The sequence below is a fragment of the Oncorhynchus mykiss genome, chromosome 10 (genome assembly GCF_057628025.1).
Source record: "Oncorhynchus mykiss isolate SJ-2025 chromosome 10, ASM5762802v1, whole genome shotgun sequence".
In the NCBI taxonomy this organism is placed as follows: domain Eukaryota; kingdom Metazoa; phylum Chordata; class Actinopteri; order Salmoniformes; family Salmonidae; genus Oncorhynchus; species Oncorhynchus mykiss.
Genome location: NC_143031.1, coordinates 29,694,427 through 29,717,469, shown reverse-complemented (window position 1 = coordinate 29,717,469; position 23,043 = coordinate 29,694,427). Strand labels below are relative to the sequence as shown.

Here is a 23,043-nt window from a genome sequence, read left to right as displayed (position 1 = left end):
ATTTTGGGCATGCCTTATTGAACCAATTCTGTTGCTGTTTAATTGGGCTACATTGTCGTGAAATGGTTGCACTGCAGAGCCTTTTTATCCATATGCTGCCATTTCGTCCCAGACCAAGCTTTTGCTATAGCTGTGACAGAGCCAGACATGCAACCAATTCTCACATGCTCCTAAATATTTTGCTGTGCGACCTGGAATTTTTATTTAGAGCCTTACTAGACATCAGGTCCTATGATCGAGGGATACTCTAACCACGGTAATGTACACGATTGAGTGGGCCTAGGCCCCCAGCAGTGCAAAGACATTGAACTAAAATCCTACTTCTGAATCAATACAAATGTATTTGAAGGCTGGTATTCATATACCCATGTATAGTAAATCAGACTTAGCTTAGTGAAAATGTTTATTGATGTGCATTGACTTTGTTCAGACTGAAGAAAAATAACCATTAAGATAGGAATTGCTGGGAGGCTTTGCGGAGAGAGGAAGTTCCATACTTGTGGATCAAGGCCACTGCTTCATTCTTTAGGTGATCAGGAACAAGATCGGAACTCTTACTCAAATAGAGCAGAACTAAGCAGCACTCCAGAACATCTGGGTATGGATATTTCTGAAATAAAATAAAATATTTTAAAGAATGGCATCAGGAAAAAGTTCAGTAAAAAAGTATGAGGGTGTCTTACTTTGACATGTTCTGGGATGTCAGCCAACTCTTTGTGGTGCTCAGAAACCATGGCAATCAAGCAGGGTAGAGATTCAGTGTCAGCTCTGAAAAACAATCATAACTTACATCAACTAACAAATTATTGCAGTTATCTTTATCGTCTAAACAGCTAACTAATGTCCAAAGACACAATGAGAAAAAATATGCTGTACCCTTGTCCTGCATCAGTGGACTCTTGGCTGTCTGTTGGAGTGGAGCCCTGGGCCGAGGTGGGCTTTTCAGTCCGTCCCTCCCCATGGCTGGCTTTAGTCTCCTGGGTTTGGCTGTGCTGGTGCACCATGGAGGCCAGTCTCTGCTGGATCTTTGCTATAGCCCTCTGTGTGGCCTGGCAGGTTGCGTGGGGCTCAGACAGCAGCACCTGGCAAGCGTTCACACACACTCCCATCTTCACATCTCCATTCTGAGCGCTCACACACCATCCCATCCCATCTCCATTTGGAGTGTCAGTAACGTGGCCGTCTAATCCATTGATGTGGTTCTCGCTGGCTGAGTGCAGTCCATCAGTCATGTCTCTCTGAGCTCCTGCTGTGTTAGTGCTGAGGCTCCACCACATGTGGTAGAGGTCCTGGTAACACACAAACGCCTCCAGGCTCCGAGCTGCAGCCAAGGCCTTCTCATCCGAGGGGTCCACCATCTTTTTGTGTTCTGAGATGGAGTCGATACCTGGCAGAGAAAGAGTAGAATTAATATGAGAATTTCACATTGGTTTAAAGGATGCATTTATTTCGTACATTTGAAAGACGAGGACCATACAGTGTTAGTGTCCACACTTCCAGTGATATTGAGTACTGTAGGCACAGGTTGTCACCAGGCTGTGCACATTTTTTTTTTAAAGTGCAACTGCAGTTAAAGGGTTGGGCCTTTTTTCCTGGAATGGACTAATTCACACAGATTAAAAGTATAACAGTACATTTTATCAAACGTGAGGCCTCTTGTGAATGTTATTGATAATCAACTAGGCTTATCATTGTTTAGCTGTTTTACCATTCTTGTTATCAACACAATTTTGCTGAGATGGGCTAGTACTTTCCAGTAAATGCCATTACAGTAAATCCTTATAGCTCTCTTTTCAGTTCTCTCTCAGACATGGGAAATAAGAGCACATGGGTATAAATAAAAGTATTGCCAAGACTTGAACACAAACAGAACCTCCTATAGTCAGAGACTCAGACATTTATCTGTGTTCTCCTGTTGATGATCCCCCTCTACTGATGTTTTCAATATATAACACGTAGACAGACTTACAACTCATTTCACTTCACTGCCTCAACTTGCACAAGCAGTACAGGAGGACAGGCATGCAGTGGCCAGAACTGGCTTTGAAACAGAAGCCATTGCCATAAGCTGCAAAGAAATAAGGGACCGATGTGACCAACATGAAGATGGGCTGTATTACCTGAACACAGCAAGTGGGATGATATACCAGACCTTCAGTGATATGACCACCACTGGCAGCTGGACACTTGTGGCGAGCATGCACGAGAACAACATTTACGGGAAGTGCGAGGTAGGCAACCGCTGGTCCAGCCAGCAGGGTAGGCAACCGCTGGTCCAGCCAGCAGGGTAGGCAACCGCTGGTCCAGCCAGCAGGGCAGCAACCCTAGGGTTTGGCCGTCATTGTAAATAAGAATGTTAACGGACTTTCTTAGTTAAATAAAATAAAAACAAACCGCCCAGACGGAGAGGGGAACTGGGCCACTTTTGGAACACCAGAGGGCGCAAGCGCCAACAACTTCCAAGAGCCCTGGGTATTATGACACCATGGCTGAGGACATGTCAGTGAAGCAGGTCCCTAACAACTCCTATGGAATACTGGAACCTGGCCTCCATCCTGCTCTACCACACAGAGACACTTCCTCACCCTTCAAAAGGGAAACCAACTCTTCAAGTGTTACCCGGTGATATACAATGTAGGGTCTTGCAACAGAGGACCAGTCATTCTTATTTACAACCACAGACACACCAGAGACTTTTATGGACCCAAGCCAAGAAATTAGTTTAAGCCTGGCGTCATCACATTCAGAGCGATCAATAATGAACGAGCAGCCATGGCCATCTGCTCTGGCTGCAACTCTGAACACTACGGTATTGGAGGAGGTGGACACTTCCCTGGGGCCGCTCCTATACTAGGATGTCCATTGACTGGGATGTCCATGCACACGGCACAGGCTGGAGTGCATCTAAGGAGATCTCTGAAGCTGCCATGCCTCTTCCACCATTAAAATCCATATTAAACATGTCATCAATGCATTATATTACAGTAAAACAATGTTTAACTTACTAACCATTCTGTGCCACCAACTGTATAAGATTGGTTTATGGATTTTGTATAAGACTGAAGAGAATGGCTGTTGTATGAAAAAAAAAAATACCTGTTAACATTATATGTATTGGGCATTGCTCTATGGTAGCATTTCTAAATTGAAGGTACTGTACAAATACAGTATATGTGCACAAAATAATCCATTGTATAAATTTATATTCTTATGTGTCAGTGTGTAATCCTTGCCATGGATAATAAAGATGGGTAAACTAAGATGTTGAGTCACCTTGAGGAAACAACAGCCTACAGGTCTCTGACATCAGCAAGAAGTGACCCGCCTCATTCCCTCTGGCCACGCCCTGCAACAGCTTCTCTAGGGCTGCCCCCCAGTCACCTAGCAACCAGCTCACTGCACCCAGGGTCAGGTCAAGGGACACCTGGATCAGAAGCTGGAGGGGGACAAGAGCATTTACAGTGGGTTCAGATGAAAACACAGGCAGAGGCACCACTGTCTACAGAGTAGATCGTCTCCTAAATGTCTACAAACTTACATTTTCAGATTAAGATCTATCAATATCTCTCCATCCCATCAGCAGAATAATTTCACCCCAGCCCAGCCTCTGTCCACTGATGGCCTACCTGTTTCATAGGAACGTTAGGTGTTGTTTGAGGATTCTCTATAGCCTTCAGTTGTTGGTGAAGAGCTTTGAGTATCTCTGGGTTGCTGGGGGAGACAGCAAACCCTCTCTCCCACACAGCCCTCAGGGTAGCCAGGAAGCCATCTTGATTCTTACAAGGAGCAGACCAGGGATGGATGGAGGAACAGGTCCAAGTCACTATGTCGGTCCCTGTTAGACTCACAGTGAGCAGCTCAATAGTGCAGTAATGTAACCGGTGGGCCTATAGCAGAGGGGGACAGTATAGATAAAGCATGAAAATCAACACGCAACTCTTATCTGACCATCATCTATAGCTAATCAATGGGACTATATATAGCATCTTCATCTATAAGCATCTTCATCTATAAGCATCGGCCAATTCAGGGCAACTTACCAATAGGCTCTCATGTGTGCTGAGGAGTTGCTGTGCTCCCAGCCAATCCTGAGAGGACGCCAGGTCTTTGGCACATCTCAGGGAGAGTGAATAGGACAGGTCGCTTTCGCCGGCGATCCTCGCCAGACTGGCGGCCGTCTTCAGTGAGACAGGGTCGTTTTTCTTGGCGATGACTTTGGCTGCGTCGAAGCTGGAGTCCACGGCGAGATAACTGAGTGATAAATACACAGCGAGTTCCTTTAGCATCAAGTCGGCTATTTAGAGGAACCAGATTTTACTCTACCTGCTTTGCACAGTGCACTTTTACACCAAGACGCAGTTTTATTAATGAAAATAGGTAAAGGTTAGTCTTAATTACCATTTAGCAGCAGTAGACAAGTGGCCGTCTTTCTCCAGCACGGCTGCCCAGGTGGTGTAGAGCTTCTTGAGCACAGGGTCATCTGGCTGCAGCCTAGCCTTGGCCAGGGCTATGGCCTCCCTGAGAAAGCACAAACATTTCACTCACAGCTTAAGAGATTACAATGATCACTCCCATTGATAGGTCAGTCACAGGTAGCACAATCTAAAACCCTACCACTTAGAAGTTACTCTAATGGATCCTCCTACAACACTAACTTTTTTATTCTTTATTTCATCATTTATGTGTAAAATAAACAGACGAACGTGTGTGTGTCTGCTGAATGACCTGTAGAGCTGGTGGGACTTGAGGAGGTCGATGGCCTCGTAGACCTTGTTGATGGAGAGAAGATGGGAGGCAGCCTTGAGGAACTGCTCCTGAAGACACAGCTGCTTCACATAGACCTCCACGGTCGTCAGCCACACCTGGTAACCAGCTGAGAGGGTTTCACAAGTGTTATTACACACCTGCATGCATCCATTCATACAGTACTTCACCATGTCAAAGAGCAAGAGAACAAAAAAATTATACTAATCAAAAACTAACAAATTGACTAGTTGGTTGTTGAATCAGAACAACTTAATATTCGAAAAATGCATTCTAAAATGGAATAAATAAAGAAATAAAACCATTTTACAATTAAAATTACTTACCCATAGGTGCAACTGAGAGCAGGTGATCACTCAACTCTCCTTTCTCAGTGGCCACCTGCAGAGCTCCAGCGATGTCACCTTTCCATAGTCTCAGGTACACCGCAGACTCATAGTGACCTGCCTCCACATGGCCCTCCTCTACAGGATTCAAAGGGACACCACAACATAAGAAGAATGGAAGTGATTTGTCAGTCACCTTTTATCCGCACACACACACACGCACAGTGCAGTCGGAAAGTATTCAGTCCCTTTCACTTTATCAACATTTTGTTACGTTACAGCTGTATTCTAAAATGGATTAAAGAAATGTACATCTACACACAACACACCCCACAATGACAAAGCGGAAACAGGTTTAGAAATTTAACATTTATTACAACAAAAAATACAGAAATATTTTATTTACATAAATATTCAGATCCATTACTCAGTACTTTGTTGAAGCACCTTTGGCAGCGATCACAGCCTTCAGTGTTCTTGAGTATGACGCTACAAGCTTTGTACACCTGTATTTGGGGATCCCATTTTTCTCTGCAGATCCTGGGTAGCGTCACTGCACAGCTATTTCCAGGTCTCTCCAGAGATGCTCAATTGGGTTCATGTCTTGGCTCTGGCTGGGCCACTGAAGGACATTTAGAGACTTGTCCCGAAGAAACTCATGCATTGTCTTGGCTGTGTTTATTTATTTATTTTATTTAACCAGGTAGGCTAGTTGAGAACAAGTTCTCATTTACAATTGCGACCTGGCCAAAATATAGCAAAGCAGTTCGACACATACAACAACACAGAGTTACACATGGAATAAACAAACATACAGTCAATTATACAATAGAAAAAGTCTATCTACAGTGTGTGCAAATGAGGTAAGATAAGGGAGTTAAGGCAATAAATAGGCCATGGTGGCGAAGTAATTACAATATACCAATTAAACACAGGAGGGATAGATGTGCAAGTAGAGATACTGGGGTGCAAAGGAGCAAGATATATAAATAACAGTATTGAGGTGAGGTAGTTGGATGGGATATTTACAGATGGGCTATGTATAGGTGCAGTGACCTGTGAGCTGCTCTGACAGCTGGTGCTTAAAGCTAGTGAGGGAGATATGAGTCTCCAGCTTCAGTGATTTTTGCAGTTCGTTCCAGTCATTGGCAGCAAAGAACTGGAAGGAAAGGCAGCCAAATGAGGAATTGGCTTTGGGGGTGACCAGTGAGATATACCTGCTGGAGCGCATGCTAAGAGTGGGTGCTGCTATGGTGACCAGTGAGGTGAGATAGGGCGGAGCTTTACCTAGCAAAGACTTGTAGATGACATGGAGCAAATGGGTTTGGCGACGAGTTTGAAGCGAGGGCCAGCCAACGAGTGTACAGGTTGCAGTGGTGGGTAGTATATGTGACTTTGGTGACTAAACGGATGGCACTGTGAAAGACTGCATCCAATTTGTTGAGTAGACTGTTGGAGGCTATTTTGTAAATTACGTCGCCGAAGTCGAGTATCGGTAGGGTGGTCCGTTTTATGAGGGTATGTTTGGCAGCATTAGTGAAGGATGCTTTGTTGCGAAATAGGAAGCCGATTCTAGATTTAACTTTGGATTGGGGATGCTTAATGTGAGTCTGGAATGAGAGTTTACAATCTAAGCAGACGCCTAGGTATTTGTAGTTGTCAGAACCGTCCAGAGTAGTGATGCTGGACGGACGGGCGGGCAGGTGCAGGCAGCGAACGGTCGAAGAGCATGCACTTAGTTTTACTTGCGTTTAAGAGCAGTTGGAGGCCACGGAAGGAGAGTTGTATGGCATTGAAGCTCATCTGAAGGTTAGTTAACACGGTGTACAAAGAAGGGCCAGAAGTATACAGAATGTTGTCGTCTGCGTAGAGGTGGATCAGAGAATCACCAGAAGCAAGAGCGACATCATTGATGTATACAGAGAAGAGAGTCGACACGAGAATTGAACCCTCCCCCATAGAGACTGCCAGAGGTCCGGACAACAGGCCCTCCGATTTGACACACTGAACTCTATCTGAGATGTAGTTAGTGAACCAGGCGAGGTAGTAATTTGAGAAACCAAGGCTGTTGAGTCTGCCGATAAGAATGTGGTGATTGACAGAGTCGAAAGCCTTGGCCAGGTCGATGAATACAGCTGCACAGTAATGTCTCTTATTGATGGCGGTTATGATATCGTTTAGGACCTTGAGCGTGGCTGAGGTGCACCCATGACCAGCTCTGAAAACAGATTGCATAGAGAAGGTACGGTGGGATTCGAAATGGTGGGTGATCTGTTAACTTTCGTAAACCTTAGAAAGGCAGGGTAGGATAGATATAGGTCTGTAGCAGTTTGGGTCTAGAGTGTTACCCCCTTTGAAGAGGGGGATGACTGTGGCAGCTTTCCAATCTTTGGGAATCTCAGACAATACGAAAGAGGTTGAACAGGCTAGTAAATAGGGGTTGCAACAATTTTGCCAGATCATTTTAGAAAGAGAGGGTCCAGATTGTCTAGCCTGGCTGATTTGTAGGGGTCCAGATTTTGCAGCTCTTTCAGAACATCAGCTATCTGGACTTGGGTGAAGGAGAAATGGGGAGGCTTGGGCGAGTTGCTGTGGGGGGTTGCAGGGCAGTTGACTGGGATAGGGGTAGCCAGGTGTAAAGCATGGCCAGCCGTAGAAAAATGCTTATTGAAATGTTCAACTATAGTGGATTTATCGGTGGTGACAATGTTTCCTAGCCTCAGTGCAGTGGGCAGCTGGGAGGAGGGGCTCTTATTATCCATGGACTTTACAGTGTCACAGATCTTTTTTGAGTTTGTGCTACAGGATGCACATTTCTAGCCTCAGTGTGCTTAGGGTCGTTGTCCTGTTGGAAGATGAATCTTCACCCCAGTCTGACGTCGAGTGCTCTGGAGCCGGTTTTCATCAAGGATCTCTCTGTACTTTACTCTGTTCATCTTTGCCTCGGTCCTGACTAGTATCCTTGTCCCTGATGCTGAAACACATCTACATAGCATGATGCTTCCATCACCATGCTTCATCGTAGAGATGGTGCCGGGTTTCCTCCAGATATGACGCTTGGCATTCAGGTCAAAGAGTTCAATGTTGGTTTCAACAGACCAGATTATCTTGTTTCTCATGGTCTGAGTTTCTTCAGGTGCCTTTTGGCAAACTCCAAGCAGGCTGTCTTCTACTGAGGAGTGCCTTCTACTGAGGAGTGCCTTCCGTCTGGCCACTCTACCATAAAGGACTGATTGGTGAAGTGCTGCAGAGATGGGTGTCCTTCTGGAATGTTCCCCCTTCTCCACAGAGGAACTCTGGAGCTCTATCAGAGTGACGATCGGGTTCTTGGTCACCTCCTGACCAAGGCCCTTCTCCCCTGATTGCTCAGTTTGGCCAGACAAGCAGCTCTAGGAAGAGTCATGGTGTTTCCAAACTTCTTCCATTTAAGAATGATGGAGGGCACTGTGTCCTTGGGGACCTTCAACGCTGCAGATATTATTTGGTACCCTAACCCAGGTCTGTGCCTCGACACAATCCTATCTTGGAGCTCTACCGACAATTCCTTCGACCTGATGGCTTGGTTTTTACTCTTGACATGTACCGTCAACTGTGGGACGTTATACAGACAGGTGTAACGTAACAAAATGTTGAAGGAAAGGGGTCTGAATATTTTCCAAATGCACTGTATATACAGTAAGGTTTATAGACACCCTTTCAAATGAGGGGAATTGGCCATTTCATCCACACCAGTTGTCCACATACTCTATGGTCATGTAGTGTGTGTGAAATATACACACACACATACATACACACAGTACCAGTCATAAGTTTGGACACCTACTCATTCAAGGGTTTTTCTTTATTTTTACTATTTTCTACATTGTAGAATAATAGTGAACACATCGAAACTATGAAATAACACATATGGAATCAGGTAGTAACCTCCCCCCAAAAAGTGTTAAATCTAACTATATTTTTCATTTGAGATTCTTCAAAGAAGCCACCCTTTGCCTTGACAGCTTTGGACACTTGGCATTGTCTTAACCAAATTCATGAGGTAGCCACCTGGAATGCATTTCAATTAACAGGTGTGCCTTGTTAAAAGTTAATTTGTGAAATGTATGTCCTTCTTAATGCGTTTGAGCCAATCAGTTGTGTTGTGACAAGGTAGGGATGATATACAGAACATAGCCCTATTTAGTAAAATACCAAGTCCACAGTATGGCAATAACAGCTCAAATAAGCAAAGAGAAATGACAGTCCATCATTACTTCAAGACATGAAGGTCAGTCACTGCGGAACACTTCAAGAGTTTTGTAAGTTTCAAGTGCAGTCGCAAAAACCATCAAGCGCTATGATAAAACTGGCTCTCATGAGGACTGCCACAGGAAAGGAAGACCCAGAGTTACCACTGCTGCAGACATTACCAGTCTAAGAAATTGCAGCCCAAATACATTCTTCAGAGTTCAAGTAACCTTCACATCAACTGTTCAGAGGAAACTGCGTGAATCAGGCCTTCATGATCGATCACTGCAAAGAAACCACTACTAAAGGACACCAATAAGAAGAAGAGACTTGCTTGGGCCAAGAAACACGAGAAATGGAAATTAGACCGGTGGAAATCTGTCATTTGGTCTGATGAGTCTTTGTGAGACGCAGAGTAGGTGAACGAATGATAGCCGCATGTGTGGTTCCAAACGTGAAGCATGGAAGTGGAGGTGTGATGGTGTGCTTTGCTTTTGGGATTTATTTCCAATTCAAGGCACACAACCAGCATGGCTACCACAGCATTCTGCAGCGATATGCCATCGCATCTGGTTTGCGATTAGTGGAACTATCACTTGTTTTTCAACAGGACAAAGATCCAACACTCCCCCAGGCTGTGTAAGGGCTATTTGACCAAGAAGGAGAGTTATGGAGTGCTGCATCAGATGACCTGGCCTCCAGTCACCCACCTCAACCCAATTGAGATGGTTTGGGATGAGTTGGAACGCAGAGCGAAGGAAAAGCAGCCAACAAGTGCTCAGCATGTGGGAACTCCTTCAAGACTGTTGGAAAAGCATTCAAGGTGAAGCTGGTTGAGAGAATGCCAAGAGTGTGTAAAGCTGTCATCAATGCAAAGGGTGTCTAATTCGAAGATTCTAAAATAAATTTTGATTAGTTAAAAAAAAGAAGAAAAAAAAGTGGGTTACTTCATGTTATTTCATAGTTTTGATGTCTTCATTCTTATTGTACAATGTAGAATATAGTAAAAATACAGAAAAACCCTGGAATGAGTAGGTGTCCAAACTTTTGACTGGTACTGTATATACACACATACATGTATACACAGACACATAGAGAAAGCATTATAACACATGTATATGTATTATGAAAGTGTTATAATAAGTGCTATTAAAGTGTTAAAAAGTATGTAATCGTTATGAACGTGTAATAACAATCATATAATACAACATAAGATAGTGTACTCACCCTCCTCTTGGAACATCCTATAGAGGGCATCTCTGTCTGCGAACAGACCCAGTTGGATGTGATCTCCCAGGCCTGGGACACAGTGGGCTGGAGAGGCTGAGGATAGACAGGGATGGACAAAGACAGGGTCAGAGTCAAACGCTGCTCTATGGTGGACAGAAAAAAAATGACCACTTATCTTTCTGGACCATGTCTCATGAATCTTATGATGCAGACTTAAATAAAGACAAATCCTGGTGCTTTTTTTTATCCCGGTGCCTACACAGGAAAATGTAGTCAGGAAACAATAGTTGAGTACTTGTTCATTGTTTTGGTCAGGGTACCCCAACTGGGGTTTATTTGGCCCCCTAAATTCTGAGCAAAAAAACAGACTAAAAACATCAGGAAATCAGCGCCAAGTGATTTTAATTTAAGAAATCTGTTCCTATATATATATATATTTATTTATTTTTCCCTACGCATAATAGAGAGACACGTGATTGTATACAAATGTAAGTGAGGTTTGAAATGATTACCTTTTAGTCAAAAATAATTTAGTCAAAAATAACTGTTTGGGCTTCTTGCAGTCAATTTGCAGTCTACCACCTATTTGTAATTATGTTCTGGCCCCCCGACCCCCAAATAAATCGTCCCACAGTTGAATCTAGCTGATGATCCCTGATATAGGTCCTCAAAAGGTGTAGCTACTGGGCTACATGTCTAATCTTGTAGTATAATCCAGATAAGGATGGATTGAGTCTCACCCTCAGAGTGCCTGACTGTTGCCAGGTTGAGACAGTCCTGCTGGAGGTCTTCTCTGGGGCGGTGGTCCATGGAGGTACTGAGGGGCAGCATGGAGCGAGGTTTCCTCTTCTTCAGAGTCACCTCTGGAGGAAAGACAGACCACAAGAGGGGTTGGAGTGGATGGAGACGGATACTTACACTTGTCATTTAATAAAGGGCCCTATGTTTTTCTTGGTTAGTTCACGTGGTTAGGAAAAACTCTGTGCCCTATGAACAATTTCTTTGTGTATTTTGATAGGATTCCATACAGTACCTGTTTTCTCCACTTTTTTTATTTCTTTCTTTACAGTGAGTAAGGATTTCCCTCCATTTTGCACTTTCTCCATCACAGGTCTGTCCATCTGATTACTGGATGAAGAGACTAAAATAAAAAGAGTAGTATGTGTGAGCTGTATGATATTGTCATTATTTACAGATTGCATATGGCAGATGCAATTGAAGGAGATGACTGGATTGAGACAGACTGAATGTAATAGTAGATTGGACATGACTGCAGTGCTACCTGTCACTGAGGAGATGCTAGTGGTCTCGCTCCCCTCCTCCTCCTCGTTGTCAGATGGTCTTTCTCCTGGTGCCGGGGACGCCCCTCCTTTATTCCCCTCTCCAATTAGAGACAAGCTCTCCTCCGCCTTTGTTCCTCCTTTCCCAGTTGCCTTCTTCTTCTTCTTGGCCTTTAACTTGGCCTTAACTTGGTCAAGTGTCTTTTTCGCTAAGAAGAGAAATACATTTTTACCTTTGTATTATCATTAGAACAATATACAATTCATTGCACTCTAAGTGTTATGGATCTTTACAATCAAATATATGAAAATTATCAAATGTTGACCATTTACACAACCAGCAACATTCTAAAAAGCAACGTTGTGAATAAAACTAGAAATAAAAAAGATGTTGTTACTTTTGGGGGGCTTGGTGAATTCCTGCTTGGACACAGCCCACTCCTGCACAGTGAAGTCATCTGCTCCTGTCCAGACCATGTCCGGGTCCACAGGAGACCACTGGACACACAGCAGCCGGCCCCTGTGACCCCTGTAGTTGCACAGCCCCTCCTCCTTCTGCACGTCCCACACCTGGGGACCATATAGATTTAATTTGCTATAAATGGCACAGGTACAGCCAACTAGCACTAGCAAACGCTACCTAGCAAACGCCACCTAGCAACAACAAAAAAGAAACGATACTTGGAGTCCATGTATCAATATAATAAAATCGATCAAAATAATATTGCGACATGCAACTATATCAATTTTCCCTCCATCACTATATAGAACCACATGGAAGAAAACAGTAGGCACTAGTAAAAGGTGTAAAGGCTGGGTCCGTGTAGCTGTCGTTAGGTAAATAACACATTGGGACGGACCTGTGCTGTACCGTCGTAACAGACGGTGACCAGTCTCCCGTCGTGGTGGGGGCTCCAGGCCAGGCCAGTGATCTTGGCTGTGTGACCCGCCAGGCTCCGATACGCCTCGGTCATCACAACGGGAATCTCTGGAGGAGTCTCTGAACAAGGACAAAGAAAAACAGTGACCACTTCAAAATACTGTGAAATTAACCAGAAATGGCTAACTCCTGCATAGCAAAAACATCTTCCAAGGCCATTGGTTATCATAGCTACTGTTCACAATGGAGACCTCCGCTGGCCTACTGCTGTCTCTACATCCCATATTACCCTCACTGCATCATACCTTGAGATATGCACACTTGTCTTTCACACAGATCTGACAACATATCAATAGAATATTTAAGTTAAACACTCAGATCTCAAAATAAGATTCAGCTCTTAGAATACACCCCTGGGGAACTCTCCTCACCTATGACAGTGCGGAGGTCGTGGACATAGACCAAGGCATTGCTGGACCCAGAGGCCAGGAGGTACTGCAGCTCGGGCAGGGAACTGTGGTCATGGTGCCAGCGCAGCACGTTGATGATCTTATGGTGCTGCTGGATGGTACACAGCAGCTTGAGAGTCGGAGCCTGGTATACCTCTACAGACCTGAAAGAGACAAAGCCAGGAAATACAGTTAGTCAGTTTCAAGCACTTTGTGACCTACTGTAAATGGATACATAAATAAAATCTACCACATTACAGTAAATGCATCATTACAGCTGTAGTCTTATTTTAGATAGGCACTCAATCATTCTAGACCACAGTTGGTTCCAGGCAATTCTCCAGGCCTATATACACAGTTTAAGGGAATGAGAGGACTCACCCGTCCTCATTGCCGATGGCCACAACTTTACCATCTGGTTTCCAGCTGAGATCTGTGTGGGGTGACAGCTTGTGCTGCAGAAAATAGAACATGACCTTCAAAACCTATTCGAATTACCAACATTATATTCAATTGCACATCGCCACATGCAGTGATTGGGTAAAATACTTTTAATTAAGTAGAGGATTCTGCTGAAAAGGAAATGCATAAATGTAGATAGCCTTTCCATCTCACCTTGATGCTGTTGGTGTCCTTGATGACCCTGTCAATGTCTGTGGCCTCTCCCGCCAGTTTCCAGGGGTCATGCTGTAGGATGATGCCCTCTCCAGCACAGCTATACAGGCTGTAGGACAGACGGTCTCCTGTTCCACCTGGATGACACGCTGACTGTTATACACTGTTCCAGCACCCCCTTGTCTTGCTTATTCACACACAATCATACTCATCCAGCGTATATTATGGTATATTATCTGATGGTTGCAGAGTCTGACAACACTAATCAGTTATTGATAACCCTCAAGACGTCACATCTCAATCTCAATGTCCACATGACATTCTGGAGCCTTTCCAACAGAAAGTGTCTAAACAAATTAACAGGTCTTTGTTGGTTTAGAAACCATCAGCAAATCTTTCTCACAGGAGCAATTATGTTTACTGCTTCAAAATACTGAATGACTGATACGGTAATCAAAATGTCATCTGCCGGCAGCTGGTAAAATGTACTTTCCACCATCTTCATTTCCCAATGAATGGCTCAGGGAGAGAGATAATTGTTTTCGCAACTCATTGAATTATGGAGTAAATTTAAAAAAGTGTCAAGAGATGCATGCTTTCTGCTGACTCATGGCTTTGGCACAACGTCCACTCAGAGAAGTTGCTGGGTCAGAGGGTGCTCAGCATACAGTACACACACACTTACACTTATTAAGTTAAGAGCTTACCAAATGACAGAGGAGGGACTGGGGGTCCCCAGGCTAATGTGTACACAGTCTTTTTGTGATAAGTGCTGGATACCTGAGGCGGCCTGGAAACAACACAATAAAGACCTTTCATTAACGTCATAACAGACATGAAATGTCATTATCTTGGTGAGAAGTGTTGATAATCACTAACAGTATGGATTTGATTAAACTGCCAACATACAGTATCTCAGATACTAGAGTTAAGAGAAAGTTGTAGATGAAGAGTTTTACTTGTTAGAGAAAGCATCGTAAATGCCAACTTTGCCGTCATCGGTTCCAAAAGCTAAGGATCCTTCTTTTGTTGGATGCCAGGACAGCTGTAATGAACAAATAATTGTCAAACACACACACGCTAGCCATATTCAGTTTTACCATAAACCATTAGTCAATAACTGATATCAATATGCCCTAAGAGTCTCTTACCGCTGTGACTTTGGACTTGATGCCCTGCCAGAAGGTCTTGGTGTCGTACTTGTTCTGGATTGAGAGGGTGCTCCACACGCGGATCATGCCGTCTCCCACCCCCAGGGCCAAGCAGCCTGTACCCACAGGAGAGAAGGCCAGGGTGTACACAAACCCCCCCAGGGTGGGAAGGGTCCAGCAGCAGTCCAACGACGACAGATCCCAGCATTTTATCTGGAATAATGATAAGAAGCAAATTTGTGAGAAATTCTGTAATCCTTCTCGGCACATATGCACGCTAAGTACTGCTCATAAACCGCATGTTTGATTGACCACTTATAGGGCACAATTTCACACCATACTCAAAATGTCACTGTTGTCAATAGACAGTCAGTAAATTGCTTGCTAAAGCTACATCGAGAGGGTTTAACCCTCATCTCACCTCTCTGTCCATTGAGGTGCTGAGCAGGAGCTCTCTGTTGTCCTCAACACACACTGAGCTCATGTTGAACACAATCCTGCTGTGGTTCTGGCCCTCTGAGGATGCTCCTAACAGGCTCCACTTCTGCTTGCCTCCCTTGGTGAGGTCCCACAAGATCAGCTCACCCCTTCACATACAGGGGGATGTTAGTACAGTCTGGGCAAAACGAATGATCAAAATAATTAAGTATTAGCGAGTTACCGACTAAAACATATTTATCACAATTAACTGTACCATCCTCAATTATGTTTTTATAGTTCATACCCAAAGCAGCTTGACACGACTTGCGTTGGCTTCCCCTTGGGCCAGTGCACAGTGAGCCAGAGTCTCTCCTTGACTGCAGGATCCACCCCTGTCCCTCGTCTCTTCAGGAACGGTAGCTTCATGGTCATCACACCTGACAGAGAGAGACATAATCATCTTTAACTCCAAGAGATGGGACCCTCTTAAAGAGCATACTGCACAAACTCTCAATAGTAGTATGATACGCAGATAAAGCTATGGAGGATGCAGGTTGTTAACTCAGTTAGGATATCGTCTCACCTTTGCCCTTCAGCGTGCTCCAGATTCTTATGGTTTGGTCCTTGCTCCCAGATGCAAGATAACACCCCTTTTCTTTGCCCTCGGTCATCCCATTGGTCGTTTCTGAAAATATTATTTTAATTATAAGTAACAAATTAAAGTGATTCACATAAGAATAATAAAACAGTAATAACACAGTAATAACAAAGAAACAAAAAGACAAGAGAAAGGACAATGAAAAAGAAAAGCTAATTAAACTCATACATTAAAAGAAACTGAAATCCTGATCTCCTCTGGCAGACCATTCCAAAGTCTAGGGGCCCTAAAGGGCAAAAGGTCTCTCTGTTTTCAACCTAGACTTTGGAATAGTCTGCCAGAGATGATCAGGATTTCAGTGTCTTTTAATGTATGAGTGCCTTGTCAACAGTGCCTTGCCAGAGGATCTCCGGCTGCTTCCTGATTCGTAGGGAGATAAAAGATCCGATATAGGATGAGGCTAAACCAAGCCTTAAACGCGTAGTACAATTTTCTATTATTTTCGAAGTGACAGGTAGGTAGCCAGCTAAGAGAAGCTAAAATAGGTGCAATGGTATGGTAATGGCTAAGAAATAGTGCTTCTTAAAAGCCAAGCTGCATTTTGAACTTACTATAGACGGAGTGATTTCTGACTGAGTTACAGTAATATAGGTGTGAGGAAATAAAAGCATGTATAACTTTCTCCAGATCAGTGACTGAAATAAAATACTTGACTTTAACTATATTTCTTAGATGAGCAGGACTGGACAACCTTCTTCACATGCAGCTCGAGGTTTAGGTCAGGGTAAAAAAAAAAGACACCAAGGTTTCTGGCCTTAGGCTTTGCATTGGTGGACAAAGGGGTAAAACGTATCTTAAAAACATTGATGACTAAAAAATAGATAGTTCTCTCATCATGCCACTTGTCACTGACTGAATACATTTAGGATGGCTCGGCACAGCATCTTTCATAACACACCACCTGTGTTGTCGTCTACTCTGCTGTAAAGCACCTCCTCATTGGGTAGTGGAGCCCATGCCAGGGCGTGGATCTCGTCGTCATGGCCACGGAGACGATGCACCACCTCACCTTTCTTACTGATGTCAATCAGCACAATCATGCCATCTTTGTACCTAAGAGAGATTAAGATACATAACCATATGTAATGTTTTCCTGGGAAGTAATTTGTCACTGGTATTTGCCGTTCGTGATGCATATCGATGGATGCTGTGAAATGTACTAGGGCTGACCCCAATTATTTAACGGGTCGATAGGCTGTTGGTCAACCTAGATTTTTTTGGTTATTTAATTAAATGTATTTATTACTTCAACCTAGATTTTTGTTGTTGTTGTCGAGCAGTAGAAAATATTAATATATATTAGTTTTTAATGGCACACGAGACACCCATCTTATTGACGCCCATCTCAGTGATCTAATCCATTGCGGAGGCTGTGGGATGGGACAGTCCAAGAAGGGGAATGTGGCTGCACAAGGCACATCTCTCTCCAGAATGCACTTTCCAGCCATTGTGCACATTCATTGTTTCATAACTTCATTGTGTGAACTGTTTGCGTTTTATTGTTAGTGTACATCAATTCCCCATTACATATATTGCCAGTAGTATATTTACCGTTAATTCCTAATCTACAATGTTTGTTTGGTTACTGTAATGTCTGTTAATGCATTAAATATATTATGACTCCAGTATTTTACTGTTCTCATTGTCAAAGTGGACACATTGTTTGCAGAGCGCACAACCTATGCTACACAAGAAACACATTTTGGTTAATTTCATTCCATTCATGAGTTTTGTAAATTTAGTCAGTCTTTTGTTTGGAGCGCTCCTGTCAATGTTGAGTAAGGACGTGCACCTGATTACGCTTTGAAGTAGGCCTATAGGCTACCTGGCCGGTGCACAAATGTAGGAATATAAATGTGCCCATTTGGGGATCTGAACATATTTCTGATTGCAAGGAGCTTCAGGCCGGAGCCAAGTTAATAGTTGATACAATCTTTGAAGTTCGTTGCAGACATGCCATGCCAATGTGACTTATAGGATATTTATATTTAAACTCAAGATATTTTCTACCTGCAGGCTGGAATGTTTTTATTTCTAAGCTTTATAGGCTATTTTTTTTTTACATAGTTGGCAATGGGAGTTACTTTTTGGGTTTGTATAATATTCATCGAATTTTGATTAACCACATGACAATGATGTTGAAATACCGAAGACGTTATTATAAATTCAATGAAACTTCCACGAAAATATGCATAAGAAAACCATAACTGGCCCACAGATCGATAGAAATTGTAAGATAAATTGGCATTCCACATGAGAAAGTTTGCAGACTCCTCGTGTAGCCTATTGCCAGCAACTTCAGGAGAGTAACGACAGAATTTGGGAAAGCCAGTAGGAGTGGGAGGATGGTCGGGACTCGTTACATTTTCTTCTTCTTCTGTTTATCTTGATCTCTAGCTCCCCTTTGAGTAATTTGTGTCTTATTTCATCAAACAGTGAGCTTAAAGCATCAGACAGCTCATTGCATTTATTGTTTATTTTATTAAAACACATAGGGTGTATATTTACATGGAAAAATACACGTTTTGAGCAGACGACTTTCGGTCGACCAAGATTTTTTTTAGTCGTGGACAGCCCTAAAATGTACACTTCTCAGCATAAGCAATTATTGTGCATGCATGCACCACTAGAGGTTAAATATCATACCCCACAGCAACATAGTGCCAGTTGTGAGGGGAGCAGGACAGGCAGAAGATATTCCTTGGTTCGGGGAAGAAGCTTTGAGATTCACCAGTGTTGTACTGGTAGCAGACCACAATGCCCTTCTCATCCCCTGACACCACAAGGTTCTTTTCCCCAGGGGACCAGTGGAGGGCTGTGATGGTGTTCTGTACACATAATAGACTTAGATACATTTTCTCATAGAAAAAAGTTTTTCAAAGTATTGTATCTTATACCTGGGAGAGAGAGACAATATGGAATCAACACTATTCAAAAAGGTCTCAGAGTGGAACTTACCTGGTGAGTTTTATGCTCCTTTACCAGGACCTTCTCATTTGTGTCCCAGAATTTAACAGTCCCATCATCAGAAGTACTGGCACAATTATGGCTTTGGCCGGCATGCTGGCAGAATGAGAAGCCAGACACTCTCTCTCTGTGGCCAACCAGTTCACCTGAAAGCAAGACAAATTAGAATTAGCCATGTTTATTTGATACATGTCCACTGACTGACTTCTAGAACACACAATGGCTAACATAAGAATAATAGGGTACTTACCAACAACTGTAGAGGATGATGCTGTAACGTCAACCAAATATATGGTGTTTTTAGCTCCAAACGCCAATAAACCCTTGTCATTCGTGTCACTGCATCGCGAAGAGTACCAGTTTGGAGAGGCTGGAAGAAGTCTCTCGTGCATTGTGAAAGGAGTAATCGACATTCAGAATCTAAATTGATATACAGTAAATCAAAACCTATTCACATCACTGGGGAATAAAGAACGATTCAAAAGCACATGTCTTATTCAAGTAGAGCGTTCATGCAGCATCATAAACAGAACGAAAGCCGTATGATTGACCCAATTGTCGTAAAGAGTACGGAACCAGAGAAGGGTTAAACTATGTCAGTATGCTTGCCTTTTTTTCCTTCGCATTTGATAAATACATTTTGTCTTATCAGCTCATATTTCTATATTATGCATTTTAATAATTGACTGTATATGAAGATTTTAACAATGATAAAACGAAACCACAACAAGAACAGTACAGTATGAAGATAGGCTAAACGCGAGCTGTGTTCGAATACTTATACCAACTGCACTAACCATACTATTTGTGACGCATTTGAGTATGTAGTATGCTTATTGGTTATATCATGGATATCGTACTAAATACGCCAGCATACGAAATATTCAAGCAGTGCACACTATGTACGTGCTTTTAGGGCCATAATGCTAACTCTTCAGAGAAGGGCGTGACTTCACAACGGTTTCAGATTTCAAGAAAATTGTGGAAAATATGCAGCCGAAGTCCGACGTTATCGGATACAATTTCATTGCTGACAATTATGACAAATGTTAAGAAAGGTTGAGCATTGTAATAAAGCATTGACTTTTCAAATATATTACGTTGGCTGACGTGTTAGCTACGCTATCCTTACGAACCGCAGCATATCATGCTGTTGTCTATACCTTCTTGCCCATTGTGCTGTTGTCTGTGCCCAACAATGTTTGTACCCTGTTTTGTGTTGCCACCGTGTTATGTTGTCGTTTTAGGTCCCTCTTGTCGTGACGTTTGTATTGTCCTATATTTTTATTTAAAACATTTTAAATCCCAGCCCCATCCCCGCAGGAGGCTTTTGTCTTTTGGTAGGCCGTCATTGTGAGTAAGAATTTGTTCTCAACTGACTTGCCTAGTTTAATAAAAAGTCAAACTTGGGGCTCCCGAGTGATGTTAGCTAGTACCAGTACATCGAACTTGCCAGTATATTAACTATATGTCATTCTTAGCTAAGAGTTATAGTATTTGTGCGTTCGCGATGGTCATTGTTAATTCGAGAGCGCAGAATAACTGATTCATTTACGAACACTCGACACCAGCTGAATATGGCCAGTGTCACCTGTTGTATTCGGCACGTGACAAATATCATTTGAAATATGGTAGAGGAAGCCCACTGGCCTAAAGTGGGAGAAGATGGAACGCAATAGATTTGGGCCGACATTCTGGAAATGTTCTCATCATTAAACATTTGATTCCAATACAGTTTGTCGTTTCCAGAGTGGACTACGTTTTGAAGACTTTACCCTTTGCAAACGCTCCCCTATGAAATATGCAAATGATGCTAGAACGCACCAGTGGGATTTCGCTAGCTCTTGCTTGGCTCTGCCCGCCTCCTTGCTTGTTCTGCCCACTATGACTAATTTGTTCCCATTGGAAAAGTATTTGGTTTTAGCCTATCTTCATACTGTATATCTTCATACTGTACTCTTTGACGAGACGTGCCCACTGATGCCAATTTAGCAATTCTGTTGCTAGATTTAGCAACTTTTCAGACTACCCTGGCAACTTTTTTTTATCCAAACAGCACCTAACAACAAATGTATCTATTTAAAAAATATATATATTTTGAACTTTTAGCAACTTTTAGCAACTTGACTCAAACGCTAAAGTGACTCAAACGCTAAAATGCATGCATTTCCCCTCTAAATTTTTTTTATTAACAACAAATCAATACATAAAGCACATGAGGGAACACAAGCAGACATAGACTACAAACAATGGACAATCGAGCTAGGGGGTACAATATCACATTACAATTACACAAGGACCTTAATAAGGGACATGCATATACTTACAATTCAAACAGCTTTTTTGTTAGTAGTGCATTTAACCGTCTTAAAATACAGTTCAATTTCTTTTTGTAGGGTACGAAAATGTTGTTTTCTGTTTGTAAATTTACATTTGTGTACATGAAATTTGGCCAAAAGAATAATGAAATTAATTACATAAAAATGTTTCAGCTTATTTCTATTGTATGTAAAGAATCCAAACAGTACATCTCTCCACAATAGTGTAAAATCTTCATAAATATGTTCAATTATAAACCTACGGATGTCTTGCCAGGTTTCTTACATGCATACAATGCCAAAAAAGATGCAACACTGTTTCTGGGTGGTCATTACAAAAGGAGAAATTTGAGTTGATGTTTTCCTTAAACTTCTTCATAGAGTGGTTGGCAGGATAATATTTATGAATAATTTTAAAGGAAACTTCCTTCATTTTGTTAACAAGTAGGTATGTGTGTGGCAACATCCAAACTTTTTTCCAACAGATATTATCAATAAATCCATTCCAATAAGGCTGACACAAGAATCGTATCGCTCTGTTGTTGAATGGACCAAAAGAGAAACAAATCTTTCCTACTGATGAGTCAACAGGGTCAATAGAAGGTAGGCTCTGAGGGTCAGGTCTTGACACGTTCCTGAATAACATAGCAACACCTGAGGGAATGGCATCTAAAACAATTGGTGTTACAGGTGTTACAGGGACCTTGTAAAGTGATAAGAATTCTTTATAACTGAGTAAAAGACCCTCTGCATTTACCAGTTGGCTCACCAATAGGATATTACTTCAGAACCAATATTCTAAAAACAAAGAGGTGTTTTTATACAATATATCCCGATTATTCCATATATAATACCTGTGTGGAGAAAAATTGTGTTTATAAATTAAGGACCATGACAAGAAAACCTGCCGATGAAAAGCAGATAGTTTCACTGGAACTTTGTCAATATTATAATTGCAAAACAACATGAAGTTAAGGCCACCAAAAGTAGAGAAGACATGAGGAATAAAATTCCAGATAAAGTGGGTCTTCTTAGGAATTGTTTTATCTAATTGATCTTAAAAGTATTATTTAAAGTAGTAAAGTCCAGAAAATTCAGTCCACCATTCTCATAAGTGTTCATTACAACAGTTTTCCTAATGTAATGGGTACGGTTTCTCCAAAGAAAGTTGAAAAGCATCTGGTCTATCTCCTGGCTTATTTTACTGTCAAGATATAAAGATAGAGCACCATATGTTAGTCTAGAGATACCTTTAGCCTTGGTTATTAGGACTCTACCTTTTAAAGATAAGTCCCTCTGTAGCCATTGATTTAGTTTCTTCTGTTTTTTTTAATAAGAGGGTTAATCTTTGACAGCTATGAGTTCACATTTATTCATGTTAAGATATAGACCAGACGCTTTGGAAAAGGTGTAACGGTTTTCTTGAGTTGAAGGAGAGGAGGACCAAAATGCAGCGTGGTTACTATTCATGGTTCTTTAATAAAGAAACTACACATGAACAAACTAATAAAACAAGAAACGTCAGGGTGTGACAAAAGGATTGTATCACATTGATCGATATGGGAATTTGGTTAGCGTCTTTCAAAAAAAGTGTAGTATCGTCAGCCAGCTGGCTTATAATAATTTCTTTACCAGCTATGGAAATACCTTGTACAGGACTGTTTAAAGAATTTGCAAGAAGTTGGGTGATTAATAAAAACAGGTACGGAGAGATAGTACAACCTTGCCTAATTCCTCTCTTTAACTCAAATCTAGGTG

General features: G+C 42.3%; 1 protein-coding gene and 1 pseudogene across 2 annotated transcripts; one reads left to right on the top strand and one right to left on the bottom strand.

Annotated features, from left to right (window-relative positions):
* Positions 1 to 390: 390 nt before the first annotated feature.
* gemin5 (gem nuclear organelle associated protein 5) lies at positions 391 to 20,556 on the bottom strand. 2 transcript variants are annotated; one of them, XM_021618008.3, is made up of 28 exons: positions 19,218 to 20,556; positions 18,959 to 19,113; positions 18,647 to 18,828; positions 16,899 to 17,053; positions 15,926 to 16,027; positions 15,647 to 15,779; positions 15,344 to 15,509; positions 14,923 to 15,135; positions 14,731 to 14,816; positions 14,479 to 14,561; positions 13,772 to 13,908; positions 13,538 to 13,611; positions 13,139 to 13,320; positions 12,688 to 12,827; positions 12,226 to 12,397; positions 11,830 to 12,036; positions 11,581 to 11,688; positions 11,288 to 11,410; positions 10,545 to 10,640; positions 5,091 to 5,228; positions 4,726 to 4,873; positions 4,399 to 4,518; positions 4,041 to 4,251; positions 3,627 to 3,887; positions 3,274 to 3,436; positions 877 to 1,387; positions 684 to 768; positions 391 to 610 (listed from the first exon to the last, which is right to left on the bottom strand). In XM_021618008.3, the coding sequence occupies exons 1-28, from the start codon at positions 19,378 to 19,380 to the stop codon at positions 449 to 451; spliced, it is 4,476 nt and encodes a 1,491-aa protein (XP_021473683.2). In that variant the 5' UTR covers positions 19,381 to 20,556; the 3' UTR covers positions 391 to 448. The 2 variants fall into 2 exon arrangements, with proteins under 2 accessions (XP_021473683.2, XP_021473684.2); XM_021618009.3 differs by having other exon boundaries at positions 16,902 to 17,053.
* On the top strand, positions 2,139 to 3,255 carry LOC149979985 (intelectin pseudogene; annotated as a pseudogene).
* Positions 20,557 to 23,043: the final 2,487 nt, after the last annotated feature.